Raw genomic sequence first — 15,207 nt, forward strand, 5'->3', positions numbered from 1 at the left:
TAAGGATGGTCATTAATTTTATTTGATTTCCCTTTTTTTTTTTATTATAATATCGGAAATATAATATAATATAAAGTTAAAGAAAAACGGGATAATAATCATTATAGCTATAAGTCTATATCTTAAATCTTTAATATATGATATAGTATAAAGAGTAAATATATGAGAGATAGGTGATGTTAATACAAAAACAAAAACTACAATAAATTTTGCTGATAAAATTACAGATATCCATAAAATTAAGTTATCAATTATATTGATTGGATTATTATTTTTTTTTTTATTAAGCATATATATCTCATCATTTTTTAAATTATTCTTTCTGTCCATATTAATGCATAGTTCTCTGTTTGATAATTCTGCATTGTATGACATTAATTTATTTTTGCTCTTAAATTTTTCATTATTATTGTAACCTATGGAGGTGCGTATTTTGTTTATGCCATTTTCGTTTGGATATCTATGGTCATCTTCACAATTATGATTCGATGAGTTTGAATTTAAATCTGTTAGTTCGATGTTGTTACAATTTGTATTAGTAGTATAGCCATCGTTGTTTGTTTTGTTATTGTTTGGAGAGCTAGTACTTATTGTATCAGTATTATTATAAATTAAGTCATTAGTTGATTGTTTATCGTTACTACCATTATTTAAATCGAAGGACGGATAGCGGGGTAAATTATTGTTTTTTTTACGGACTATCGATTTACATTTATTATGAAAAAAACTAAATTTAAAATACTTAGTTACTTTAAAAATATCAAGTATCTTGGATTGCAAATATAATCCAATAGTTCCATCCAAAATAACTTGCATGAAATATATGGCACATTCATCCATATCTATTTGGAAAATATATTGCAAAAATTTACGATGAAAAAAATACATACTAAAAAATATATTAAAAAAATGAATGATTGTATTTCCAAGTAATAATAAAGCAACATCCTCAAAAAAATGTAATAATGTTCGTCTTGGTTTTTCAAATATATATTTTGCTATTAAGATAGATATTGAACTAGCTGCCAGAACTCCTTGGACTAAGAGTCCAAACTCCCCAGGCATTATATAGCAATGATCGTCCATCTTTTGAAATATCTTTTAAATATTTGTTCCAGACTTTGTCGCCCTTTACTTATTCTGTCCTTCATGTTATTGTATGTTTATACATATATTTGCATATAGCTATTGATACGCATATATATATTATAACATTATGTTATGTTGTTGCATACAAACACATTTTTAAGACTATTGAAATATATGTTTATATTATCAAAATGCATTATTATAAAGAAAGATATAATTTGTGAATGTATATTATATCATGAGAAATTTTATATATTGGCTTAATACCGCATATTATAGGTATAAAGGAATTTTTATAAAATTTTCTTCACAAAAAAAGTAAGGCAATATTACATATGGGGTATCCATTATGTAATACTTGAGTACAAATTTCAGCAAATAAAAAAAATTTGGTTGGTAAAAAATAAATACTAAAAACTTAAAAACAATAATTTGACCCCTTCATTTGAAATTAAAAAATAAAACAACATTAAAACATTTAAAAAATAATGAAATAATAATAAAAAATAAAAGTGTATAAAAATAATTATAGGGGAATAATGGTTAGTTATTATCGCATTTTTGGCTATTAATAATATATAAACTATATAGGGGAAAAAAATATAGTATTTATTTTTTTTAAATAATTAATATGAGTTTTATTTTTAAAGGAGCTAATATGATATATACGTTACATATATAATATATTTATTATGCTTTAGCTATATATATTTTTAAAAGCTATTTTTTGTATGCTTTTTTTGCACGTATAAAAATTAGTATGTATATGTATATGCATATAGTGGCCATGCTGAGTGCGGGAAATACTTTAACTATTCATATAGGCGTATGGAATTTTTGAAAGTTTTGTACGTATATATATATATATATAATATTACATATATTGTAGCGTTATACTATATAGTACTATTTTTTTACTGCATATTATAGTGAGTTTATTTAAGGGCGCTTAAAAAACGGCTAAATCTTTACGCATATATATATATATATATTATAATAATGAGTAGCCAGATTATTTATTGGGCACACTCAAAGCCCTTTGCTCTCCTCTTTTAAGCTACATAAATATGGCGAGCAATGTATTTACATATGTATATGCGCATATAAAAATATTATAATAGTATTTTTTTTAAGCAATATATAAATAGTTAGAATGGCCATATAATAATTTAGCTACTATTTTAGCAATTATACTGAAAAATAAAAGTATATATGTATATATAAAATAATGCAATTTTTATATGCTTTTCTAAATAAGCACAAAATTGTAAACGGTATATTACTTATATATTTATTTATTTATTTCGTAATTTTTTATACATATTTAAAACATATTTTTTCATCTTTTCCTTATTTACTCAAATGATTTTTTAAATTGATTATTTTATTTTTCCCTTATTGTTTAAGAAATATGATTTAATTGTAAATTTTTTTTCTTAGTGAACTTTTAAAATAAATATTTTATTTTTGTAAAACCCTTTTAATTAATTTTTTTTATACATAAATAATTTTTGCGAAAATGGTTAAGTATGCTAAACAAATAAGGAATCCAGGAAAATGTAAGAAAAAAAAATAAACTACTAAGCTGTTGAATAGTTTAAATAATTATTAAACTTTTCTATGTACATAATATGCATACTTATTATGTAATAATATGCATGCTTTTTTATGTTTATAAATATTTTGCAAAATTGTATGGCCATAAATATTTTACTATATACCTATGCATGTCATATTCTGTGCCAGCTTTATTTTGCTAATACGCTTGACGTGATTGTATAACTATGTAATACTCATTATTCGTTAATGTTATTTCCCCCTTCAGGCGCAAAAGCAGCAGCTGTGGACTTAAGAGTTCACTTCAAAAATACTTATGAAACAGCAAGAGCAATAAGAAGAATGAACTTGTTAGAAGCTAAGAAATATTTAAATGCTGTTATTGAGAAAAAACGATGTGTACCTTTCCGTAGATATAATGGTGGTGTAGGAAGAACTAACCAAGCAAAAGAATTTAATCATACCCAAGGTCGATGGCCAGTAAAGTCATGTAAATTTCTTTTAAATGTTCTTGATAATGTCCAAGCAAATGCAGAGGTAATTTTGAAAAATTCGAGATAAATTTTTATGAAAGCATAGAGGAAATATATGCATATGCACTACAGTGATCGGTCACGATAGTCCTTATTTATTCTGTTCATGTTGTTATTTACTCTGCATCAACTTACTATTATTATTGTCATCCTTATTTTTTTAATGATGAGACGATGACGAGTATGAAAAAGTGGAAATTGTTTATTATCATTTTTAAGTGCATGTTTTATGTACTTATTAATATTTAATAAATGTATTTTTCATTTTTATTGCATGATTATTTGAGGCATTTGGCTGAAAAAAATAATGATAATAATAATAATAGTAGTCCTTCATTTGTTATGCCCATATATATGTACATATAGAGAATCTGTTGCATTGGAAAGAGGTGGAAATACTTATGCAGTGTGTTATGTAGATAAGTGGCGTATACCTATTTACAAGCACCTAAATATGTGCATATTGTGCATGTAGTATATCCTCTTAGTTTGTACATAATTAATATATGCATTATACTAATTCGCTGCACATTTTTCATATTTATTTACAGTCAAAAAACTTGGATATAGGAAAATTAAAGATAATACATATAATGGTTAATAGAGCCAGACCAGGAAGAAGAAGAACATTTAAGGCTCACGGAAGAATTAACCCATTTATGTCCTCTCCATGTCATATTCAAGTAATTGCAAGAGAAATTACAAAGCCCGCTAAAAAATCTCTTTTATCAAATACAGAAAAACAAAAAAAATTACCTTTTAGAATTACCTTAAAAAAATTAGTAAAATTAAATTTATCTCAACAAAGAATTAATAAAAGTAAAAAATTAGTTAAATAATTTTGTATATAATGATGGATATATATATGCATATAATTTATTTATGAATAATTAAGAATATATAAACTTAAAGAAAAAGGATATCCTATAAAACTCATTTTTTTTTAATAAAAAACCATAATTTCATTATATGTATATTTTATGTGTGCATATTTTTACAAACATAAAACTATATTAAATAATATTTATAAAATTATTAAAAAAATATAATTTCTATAAAAGTTTTATTCTTATGGGCTTATAAGGTATAAGCTTATCATGTGAAATAAGATTATATTTGTTTAAAGTAGAAAGGTATAGTAAAATATTTTTTTATATTTTATGGACAATTCGAATAACATACGCGCAAGTGTGTAGTTATAAAAAAGGAAGTAATAAAATGTAATAGCCTTTTGTCAAAACCGGTATTAAATTGAGGAATGTAGGGGATGATATATTATGGTGAGTTATCACTTTAAAAAATTGTTTGTAAATATTATGGGACTTAAAAAGTTAGATTGTAAATTTTTATTATCATATTAATATATAAATATTTGTTATCAAAATGTTGTATTAATTTGGTTGACAATTTTTATTAAAATAAAATAAAAAGTATGTTATCCACAAATTATGGGTATAAGCTGTGTATACTAGCTAACAATATTATTTGTTTATAGTAAGTTCTTATGCTTATTTACATGCATATACATTTTAGAAAAAACAAAAAAAAAAATAAATAAATACATTGTAAAATTAAACACCAAAAAATAATTATTATGTACACACCCTAAAAAAAACGCGAAACAAATAGAGTATTAAATTGGCTGTAATATAATAGTATTAGCCTTTTCATCAATTGTCATTAATGATATATCTATTCATTTTGTTGATAAATACACTATTAGTGTGTGCGTAATATACTATCACAGGCGTATATATTTTTTTATATGAGTATATAAAAGTTTATTCATAAAATATAGTGTGCACTAATTGGTGATTATATAATAAGTACGGTATGGCAATATGATTTTTTTAAGCAAACACGCGAAACCTGATTATCTGTAGTTAAAAATTAATTGAGCTTTAAATCGCTGTAAAAAAATAATAATAAAATAAATAATAAAAATAAAGTTTTTTATTATATTGTAGATAAAGTAATAACACATTGTTTTCCGCCATTTGTTTTGTAAGAAATAAAAAATAATATAATTGTATGCCTAGTTACTATATATTCTTAATTTTTTTGTGTTATATGTATCTATATATTTTTTATGTATTTGTGGTACAGTGAGTTTTACAAATAAAAATACTGAAGCTTTAACTAATATATTTTGTTAAAATATTTTATTATTTTTAATTTGAATATTCATATATATAATAATTTATATTTAACTTTTTATATAGGTTTTCCATAAAATTATTAACTTAAAATTTTCTTGTTTATCTTTTAAAAATTAAACATACAAAATGAATGTAATATTAAGTATAGACCAAAGTACTCAGTCCACGAAGTTGATCTTCTTTGATGAAGGATTAAAGGTGCTGCATATGAACAGCTTAAACCATGAGCAAAAATGTTTTAAGCCTGGTTGGTATGAACATGATCCAGAGGAAATAATTGATAATTTATATAAACTAATGAATGAAGGAATGACTGTTTTAAAAGAGAAATATCAAAATGTTGTAATAAAATGTATAGGTATTACTAACCAAAGAGAAACTGTTATAATATGGGATAAAGAGACTGGTAAACCTTTATACAATGCAATAGTATGGCTAGATACAAGAGTAGAAGATCTTGTTACGGAATTTTCTAAAAAGTATAATAATGATTATTTTCAGAAAAAAACGGGTACCTATTTTAATACCTATTTTAGTGCTTTTAAAATATTATGGTTAATAAAAAATAATAAAACTATAAAGGAAAAGGTAAAAAATGGTACAGCTATGATTGGAAATATAAATACATGGGTGATTTATAATTTAACTAAAGGTAATTGTTATACAGATGTAACAAATGCATCTAGAACCCTTTTAATGGATATCAAAACATTACAATGGGACCCAGAAATGTGTAAAATGTTTGGTATTAGTAATATGGCTTCTTTACCCGAAATAAAAAGTAATTGTTATAATTTCGGTTTAGTAAAATCAGAAAATGTGCCTGAGTATTTAAACGTTCCAATTACTGGTTGTATAGGTGACCAACAAAGTGCATGTATAGGTCAGGCAATTTTTGATGAAGGAGAAGCAAAGTGTACATATGGAACTGGTGTTTTCTTATTAGTTAATACAGGAAATAAAATTGTATATTCTTCTTGTGGATTAATCACAACAGTTTGTTATAAATTTAACGATGATGATAAACCAAACTATGCTCTTGAAGGTTCAATAGGTACAGCTGGATCCGGTGTATCATGGTTAGAAAATGTTAATTTAGTTAAAGACACATCTGAAGTAAGTGATATTATGGAAACTTGTAAAGACACTGAAGGAGTTGTATTTGTTCCAGCTTTTGGTGGTTTATTTGCTCCAAGATGGAGATCAGATGCTAGAGCATGTATAAGTGGTATGTCTTTTAATACAAGCAGGGCTCATATTGTTAGAGCCTTACTAGAAGGTATAGTTTTCCAATTAAGTGAAATAGTAAACTCATTAACATCGGATATGGATATAGAAATGATTCATCTTTTGAGATGTGATGGAGGTATGACTAAAAATAAAGCCTTCATGCAATTTAATGCAGATATATTAAATACACAAATTGAAGTATCAAAATATAAAGAAGTAACGGCTCTTGGAGCTGCTGTATTAGCTGGTTTAGGAATTAAACTATGGGAAGATTTAGATAGTGTTAAAAGTTTAATAAGAAATAAGGAATTCACATTTAATTCCAATATGGACACTAAGAGTCGAAGCAAAAAAATTAAAGAATGGAATAAAGCCGTTAATAAAGAATTGTTAGAATCATAATCTTTATCTCATTTTTATTTATAGTCGATTCTAATTTGTTTATATATTTTATTACTTTTTTAATGGAAGCATATTGCCGCCTCTTTATCTACCATTTTATATTTTCCCACCATTTCATAATTTCTCGCATTGTAATGTATATATAATATTATACAGCTTCTTTATATTGTCGAGTAATAATTATGGGAGATATATATATGTTGTTATAATAGATCAATAAAAATGTAAATATAACAGTCATAGTAATAGTAGTAGTATTGCATTAATAAGTGTGCCAAAGTGGAAAACGAAGAATTTTGTGCTGTTATTAAAACACATGCCTAATGTTAAGGCATTATATGAAAGCGTAAACAGAAATATAATAAAATATATTTCTATACTTATCTGGCTATATTTGGCTAATGCTGCACATAAGTATATAAACAAATGTATTAAAATATGCATACGCTTTCACGTGTTAGGCAGCATGAAATTAAGAAGTAAATTAATCCTAACTGTGGAATGGCGATTACATATGATGTAGGCAATTTTGTTTTTAATATTTTATACATAAAAAAATTACATAGCTGATATGCTATCATCAAAATTGTTTAATGATAATATATTTTTTATTATAAATTGTGTAGTTTAATATTTATTTTAAATTCCGTAATATTAAAATGTATTACCATTTTGTTATATATATATATTTATTTATTTTCCTATTATTGTGTTATTTTATTATTATTTATTTTTTGTTGTTAAAGGAACAAGCGAACAAATTTAAACAACTTTTAATAACTTGTGGAATTAAATTAGCATTTTCCTAAATGTATAAAACGATAGTTAAAAGTACATTTGTGTGACGTTACAGCAAATGGGAACTGCTATATGCATGTAATACATATTTATATTTAAAAGGATAATAATAAATAAACAAACAAGAGTAATGTTTCCTACGTATAAATAAAAAAAATGGGGTGTGCGAAAAATTGAAAAAAACATTTAAAGTATATTTTTATGTTGTAAAAAAATATAGTTAAATATTAAATCAATGTAGTATAAAATTAACATTGTAAAAAATTTGGAAATTTGGAATTTTGGAAAATAATTTTTTACATATATATATATATTTGGAACACCGAGGGAATTAGAATTTTTCTACATATATAGTGTTATTGTTGGGGTGTGGAGAAATAAATAAGAGATTTAACAAAGTAAAATTATTAAATTTAATTTCTTTTGATTTTTTTGACACACACACACTTATTCAAAAACTTTTGAATTATGTTTTTTTTTTTGATATATTTTCACAAATATTTCTATGGGTAACAATGGTTTATCTATTTTTATTTACCGTGACTACAAAATTGTATGTTATAAATACAATTTTTTTGTAACAAAACAAAAAATATCATCTATTAAATATTTATTGAATATATTTGTAATATTGATAAAAAATAAAAAATATAGTACAGTTGTATTACATATATAAAAGAAAAATTTAATGTTTATTAATGTATATATATTATTGAAGGATGCACGAATACAAAAATATAAAAAATGGAAGTTATATTTTAGTAATATAAATAAATAAATATATATATTACAAAATTTTAATTTTAGTTAGTTTTAACTAATATTTAATCATTAATTTTTATGAACAAATTTTTTTCTACATTTTTTTTTTTTTACAACAACCAACATTTAGAATTTTTTTTTATTAACAAATCATAATTTTAGTTGTGTGTACAATTTTTAGCTATTTTGTTAATGTTATAAAAAAAAAGTTAAAAAAAAAAATATATGGAATATTGGAGATTAATATAGTAACCCTAATTTTTAATAAGGCAACACGCTAATTTTTATATGTTATATATAATATATTTTTTTTTGAGAATTGTTCTTGCCTATTTAAAAAAATATCGATAAAAAAAAGCCATAACAATAAATTTTTTTTTTTTAATATAATATATTTTCATATTTATTTTTTCCATTTAAAAAAGACGTTGTGTAAGTGAACTCTTTTATTATTTTTTTATACTATATTCATTATTTTGTTTTATTTTATTTATTTTTTGTATTATTTGTTTATTGTTTTTTTGTTTATTTATTATTTTTTGTTTATTGTGCAACATCGCTGAATAAATCATTAAATAGTTACTAGAGTTTTGTTGAAAAATATATATATATATAATGATATTTTTCCGAATAGACAGCAATGTTCTATAAAATCATAAAAAAGTAGACATTTTAAAAATATATAAAATAATCCTATAGCATATTAGAATTAAGTATATTAATTTGTTTTAATACTATATATATATATATGTGTATGTATATGCGTATCTTTGTACATTGGGTGCACTGTTGAATGCTTAAGATATCCATTAACTGCTGAATTATCAATATGCTGAAAAATACCATAAAAACAAATAGAACAAAACGAGAACAAGTAAAAATTATTTTATTTTCGTTATTTTGTTAAGATATATATCAATATTTTTTGAGAAGCCATTTAGTAATATTTTTTATCATTTTTTTTTTAATTTTTTTACAGAGTAGGGCATTATTAGAAAAAAAGTTGTCGAAAGATTCTGTTACGTCTACAAAATTTTGTGTAATAATAAATACATGGATAATAAATATTTATATATGAATGGGCATTCCGGTGTAGCATGTGTTTATCTCTTAGTATTATGCTTTTTTCCTTTTTTGCATATATATGTGTGTGTCATTTAAACTTTGATAAATTTAGAATAATATTTTTACATTTTTATAGGATTCATCTGAAGATAGAGAAGAAGATTCAAACAGCAGCAGCAACATTAATTTAAATATATTGAAAAAATCAAATACAAAAATTTCAAATGTTGATAATACTGATTCATTTGGTCGTAACAGTAAATCGCATTTGAAAAGTTTTTCTGCAAAATCAAATAAAAAAAATTCATACAAATTAAATAAAGTGACTGAGCTTAATAAGGATAACAGCATAGTTTCATATAATAACATAAAACAAGGAGATTTGAAAAGAGAAGATCCAAATTTGGGTGATAGTATAATTTATAATAAGATAGAAAATAACTTTGGAGTATATAGTGGAAAGCCTCAAGAAGGTATCAGCAATCAAATACAAAGTGAAAATCAAGTAATATATAATTTTAAAGAAAATAATAAAAGATTTTTGAAGAACGTAACAGATATACCAATTGGTGGAAATATAACAAATTTACCTCATATAATACCATTTAAAAAAGGCAACTTGATAAATACTGAAAATAATTTACGTAGTGATATTATTGCTAATAGTACATTACCATATCCGTATTATGATAACAAAAGTAATTATTTAAAAAACGAATTAGATTATTGCAATATACCTGATACATTTAAATCATCTTCTGTTGTTGGTGCAAATTATAACACCGTCAATTTGTATAATGATAATTATTTAGAATCTATTAACAAAGAGAATTTAAAATTTTTTATGAATAATAATTTGAATTTACACGAAAAGAATTTCAATAATTACACTAACGGTTTTAATCCATATAGGGTTGGTAATTACAATAGCTACACTTTGCCTGCATATAATAGTAATTTTAGCAACACTTTGAGCAGCCCTAGGAGTAATAATATTGATTTATATGGGCATAATAACTTATTAATTAAGGAGAATTTGACACCACCTCATTCAAATTTTAATAATATAGAAAATAAGTATAAAGACATAGAAGCATATAGTAAACCTTTACATGAATTATATAGTAATCCATATATAACGAATGAAATGGACTTTACAAATATGTATAATAGTTATACACCAATAGACAATAATAACACCAAAAAAGTTATTGATAATTCAAATTACATAATTAATGGAAGTACATCATTACCTATGTCAAATATAGGAACATCTAATTTTGGAATTATAGGCATTGGAAATGTTTATGATAATAAAATAAATTTAGATATGTATAATAATAGTAATGCTCAACATATTAATAATGAATCTAGTAATAGTATGATTAAGGAGCCTACAGTAGAAATCGAAAACAAATTATTAAATCCTACAAATACGATATTGGAAAATGAAGTGAAAAAAAATGATGTTACAATATCTGAAAAAGTTAGTTCTCACACTGATTATTCCAGAGCAACCCACAGTTCCCATGTTGTTGATAAAAAAATAGTGCATGAAGGATTTGAAACAATAAAAATTCCCAAATACCGTGAAGTAGAAATAGTTGAAAAAATTGTCGAGGTTCCAGTAATACATAAAGTTAACAAATATGTGAATAAATATGAAATTAAAGAAGTAGAAAAGGTAATAAAGAAGCCAATTAATAAATATGTTGAAACTAAAATAGAAGTGCCTGAATTACACTTTCGAGACAAAATAGTTGAGGTTCCTGAGTTGCAAGAAGTTGTAAAGGTTGTAGAAAAGGAAGAGGTAAAAGAAAGACTTGTATATAAGAATAAAATTGAAACAAAAATAATACCAAAGTATATTGAAGTTCCTGTAATAAAAATAGTTGATAAATATGAAAGTTATGATGAAATAGGCGAAGTTATAAAAACAGTACCAGTAAAGAAGATAGTGGAAATTCCAAATGAAGTAATAAAAAAAGTTAAGGTTCCGGTTAAAAAAATAATTGAAGAACCAAACTATGTTCCAATAATTAAATATCGAGATATTCCAATAGAAAAGATTAGATATGTTCCTAAAGTTCAAACAATTGAATTAGTAAAAAATATTCCTAAAATTATCGACATTCCAGTTCCAGTAAAAGTTCCAAAAATAAAAATAATAGATAAACCAGTATACATAAATAAATATATTGATAGACCTGTAGTCGTACCAGTTTCCAAAACAATTAAGCCAGTATATAAGTATGAAGGTAAAAAGGTGATAGAAATACCTATACATAAACCTTACATTGTTACACATGACACAGTTGTTCCTAGATATGTTGACAATGATATGCGTAATGGTAGACGCGAAGTATATGCTAGAAGATTAGACATAAACTCATTAAATCCAATAATGAGAAATGAATTATTTAATGCAGTAAATAAAAACAATTTTAATTTACAAAGATCAATGAGTGCAAGTAACCTTATAGGAAATAGAAAATATGGTGGTGATATTTGCTATTCATCTAACAATATAAACTTTAATGGAATAAAAATTGATAGCAATACAATATCGTCAAACCCATATTATAAAGTAAATTTCGATAAAAATTGTGATTTTTCTTATAACACGGGTATACGAAATAATATGAGATGTGTTCCAAGAAATATGGGTCGAACTAATAATAGGGATGTTAATAAAAATTCAAATGGATTACAATTTACGAAAAGTTTGAATAGTAATAATAAAATAGGGATGAGTAATAATGGTTTATTTAACTTTTCCAAAAATGTGTGCCATTCGAGTAACCCAATAAAAGGTAGCAACAATACTGATAGCGGTGTTCCTATGTTTAATTCAAATGAAATAATTGTCAAAGGTCGAAATAGAAGTGGAATGACAAGAAACGGTTTAAATTCTTCGAATAGATTACATAGTGGGAATAGTGGAAAAAAATTAAATTTTAATATCAATTCTCAATTTCAAAAAAGTGCAGGGAACAATAATTATGGGTATACAAACGATATGAAAAACAAATTTAAAAATGAAGAACAATTATATAAGTGTCAATCAAATACTCGAGAAAATATAAGAAGTAATGATTACAGGAGTATAAATAATTCGAATAGTATCCCGCCATCAAGAAACCTAAGTCCTAGTGTCGGATCGGTTGATGGAATTAGCACATATGTTGTTGAATATTTAGGAGATGATGAAAGAAAAATTAGCGATCGTAGTTTTACTAATGAATTAAATAACATGGCAGAAAATATTGGTAGCAACTATTCTTTTAGTGGTGATATGCGTACACAGGGAAACGAGTAAATTTTATAGTTCATAGAGAATAGAAATGGAAAGACTTGAAAAAAAAAGGCAATTTTAGAAACAGTATAACATGTTAAGTGGTAGTTGTTTATGTATATTGATTTTTTTTGTCAGCATTAGAATGGATTGTGTGTGAAATGTTTTTTTTTTTTGTTTTAGTCCGTTTATTTCGTTAATTTATTGATTTTAGTAAAGTTTGGAAAGAAGAAGTGGTGTTAAAATTATTGTGGCTTGATTTGTTTGATAGTATATATTTTATTTTGTTTATGTGGCGATTTGTGGTAGTGTATAATTAAAATGTTTTTTTATGTATAAAAACCGTTTTTTACTTTATCTAATTTTTGAGAATAATAAGATGTGTATGTATTCAATTATATATATTACTGAGATGTTCAATATTTTTATATGCATTTTTTCCGTTTGTGGGAAGTATGGAATATGGTAGTTTTATGTATTAACTTTGTTTATTACTAACTAAATTATGAATATATAAATATAGAAAATAAGTCGATAGAATATTCGATTGAGGCTCGAAAAATTAAATAGTTTCAAAAAGGAAAAGGGTTAGCCTTTTTAAAAAATAAAATTACTAACGAAAAGCAATTACATAATAATTTTTTTTTACACATAAGATATTATTTAAACCAAGCACCATTTTTTTAATATAATTGTAATGAGAAAAAATATTGAAAGGTGAGATATTTCGGCTTGCGTAAATAATAAGAAAAGTTTAGCTTAATTTGTATTATATAAATAAAATTAAGAAATTTTTTTAAAAAGTTTGATATAATATATAAAATGATAATTTTATGTTAAAAATTGAATAGCTATTTATCAGTGTAAAAAGGATTAATTTTAATATGCCTGAAATATTGGAATTTGTGTAGAAATGAATATATGAATAAAAAAAAAATTTTATTTATTGCTTAAATTTATTATTTTTTAACGTTATAGATTTTTAAAGATGAAAAAAATTTCAAAGTATATTGGTATTATTGCCATATTATTTTTAGCTCGATTTCTATGTATTAAGGAAAAAAAAACAGGTAGAAATTTTTTTTTTTGTGTTTATACTATATATATATATAATTATTAAATTAGTGTGAGTCTACATAAAATAATTTTTAAGATTAATTTTGATTAAAATTTTATTATTGTTATATATATTTTTTATTATTTATAATTTAAGATTATTTATAATTTTATTATTGTTTTTGCTTATTTTATGAAATATATTACAATGAGAAAATTAATCTTTTTAATCGTTATAGTGTTATCCTTTTTAGGATTAATAGAAAGTCGAAGTAGAAACACGAATAGAAATCCTAAAATAAATAAGCTACCAGTAATTAAAGATTCTACAAAATTGATAAGTATTATAGATAAAACGCCTAAAAAGCAATATATAACTTATGTTTACCATAGTTCTATTTGCTCCTATTGTCATTTAATAACGGATGCTTTAAAAGATAATGAACATGTTGAAATAGTAGATATGGATGAAGATAGTAAATTAGAAGATTTGATAAAAACAGATAAGCCTATTGTTGTTTTATTAAAAAATATAAATAAGGAAGATTCAGTTGAGAGAAGTAAATTTTATCATGAATTACAAGCAAAAGGAGGTAAAATTCGTGTGCCTGCTTTAGAAATAGATAATCACATAATGTATGAGTCTCAAGAAATATTAGCATTTTATAAGCACTTACTTAGTAAATTTGAAAATTGAATTATTTAAATTAATTATATAATTAATTTATTTTTAAATTATATATGTAATGGGTTGATAAAACAAGAAGGAAATTGGTAGCCAAATAAAAAATATTAAACTTTTTAAACATGCAGTAAATATGTGAAATGAGGAAGCAATAAAATTTATTACATATTAATATCATTATTTTTTTGTATATAAGATAAAGGAAAATAAGAAGAAATAAATTAAGTTTTAAGTAAATAGAAATAAAGAATTATGGGAAGTGTGTATTATTTTATGCATAAATATTGGCACATTTCTCATTATTTCATTTTTTAATTTTGTTGATTTTTTGTATAGTTTATTATTAATTAAAACTTTTGTTATAAATTTAATTTATTAAAATAAAAAAAATACATATATTTATACTATATATAATGTAAGTGTTCGTTTTAATGTGTAATCGGTATTAATGTTGTCTTCATTGTTATATGTTATAGGCAGTTAGTTTATTAAAAATTATTTATAATTATTTATGGAAGTAGTATATACATATATGTTGATGAATAATAATTTTTTCCAATTGAATATGTTGTGTTC

At 23.5% G+C, this 15,207-nt stretch overlaps 5 protein-coding genes and 1 non-coding gene across 6 annotated transcripts; 5 read left to right on the forward strand and 1 right to left on the reverse strand.

Moving 5' to 3' along the window:
* Positions 1-18: 18 nt before the first annotated feature.
* On the reverse strand, positions 19-1,086 carry PCHAS_1368700 (conserved Plasmodium protein, unknown function; the record flags this gene model as incomplete). The annotated part of the gene is made up of 1 exon (XM_740094.2): positions 19-1,086. One exon carries the CDS (start codon positions 1,084-1,086, stop codon positions 19-21), a length of 1,068 nt encoding a protein of 355 aa, XP_745187.2.
* A 1,522-nt stretch (positions 1,087-2,608) lies between these two features.
* PCHAS_1368800 (60S ribosomal protein L17, putative) lies at positions 2,609-4,018 on the forward strand (the record flags this gene model as incomplete). The annotated part of the gene is made up of 3 exons (XM_740093.1): positions 2,609-2,648; positions 2,915-3,183; positions 3,731-4,018. 3 exons carry the CDS (start codon positions 2,609-2,611, stop codon positions 4,016-4,018), a joined length of 597 nt encoding a protein of 198 aa, XP_745186.1.
* PCHAS_1368810 lies at positions 3,337-3,482 on the forward strand. Its single transcript, XR_001678641.2, has one exon. It is a non-coding gene; the product is annotated as a small nucleolar RNA snoR21 (small nucleolar RNA).
* A 1,446-nt stretch (positions 4,019-5,464) lies between the features above and the next one.
* On the forward strand, positions 5,465-6,970 carry PCHAS_1368900 (glycerol kinase, putative; the record flags this gene model as incomplete). The annotated part of the gene is made up of 1 exon (XM_740092.2): positions 5,465-6,970. One exon carries the CDS (start codon positions 5,465-5,467, stop codon positions 6,968-6,970), a length of 1,506 nt encoding a protein of 501 aa, XP_745185.2.
* A 2,389-nt stretch (positions 6,971-9,359) lies between these two features.
* PCHAS_1369000 (inner membrane complex protein 1f, putative) lies at positions 9,360-12,914 on the forward strand (the record flags this gene model as incomplete). The annotated part of the gene is made up of 3 exons (XM_016799482.1): positions 9,360-9,404; positions 9,510-9,569; positions 9,732-12,914. 3 exons carry the CDS (start codon positions 9,360-9,362, stop codon positions 12,912-12,914), a joined length of 3,288 nt encoding a protein of 1,095 aa, XP_016654765.1.
* A 964-nt stretch (positions 12,915-13,878) lies between these two features.
* Positions 13,879-14,643, forward strand: PCHAS_1369100 (conserved Plasmodium protein, unknown function; the record flags this gene model as incomplete). The annotated part of the gene is made up of 2 exons (XM_016799483.1): positions 13,879-13,960; positions 14,186-14,643. 2 exons carry the CDS (start codon positions 13,879-13,881, stop codon positions 14,641-14,643), a joined length of 540 nt encoding a protein of 179 aa, XP_016654766.1.
* Positions 14,644-15,207: the final 564 nt, after the last annotated feature.

Source organism: Plasmodium chabaudi (genome assembly GCF_900002335.3).
Source record: "Plasmodium chabaudi chabaudi strain AS genome assembly, chromosome: 13".
In the NCBI taxonomy this organism is placed as follows: domain Eukaryota; phylum Apicomplexa; class Aconoidasida; order Haemosporida; family Plasmodiidae; genus Plasmodium; species Plasmodium chabaudi.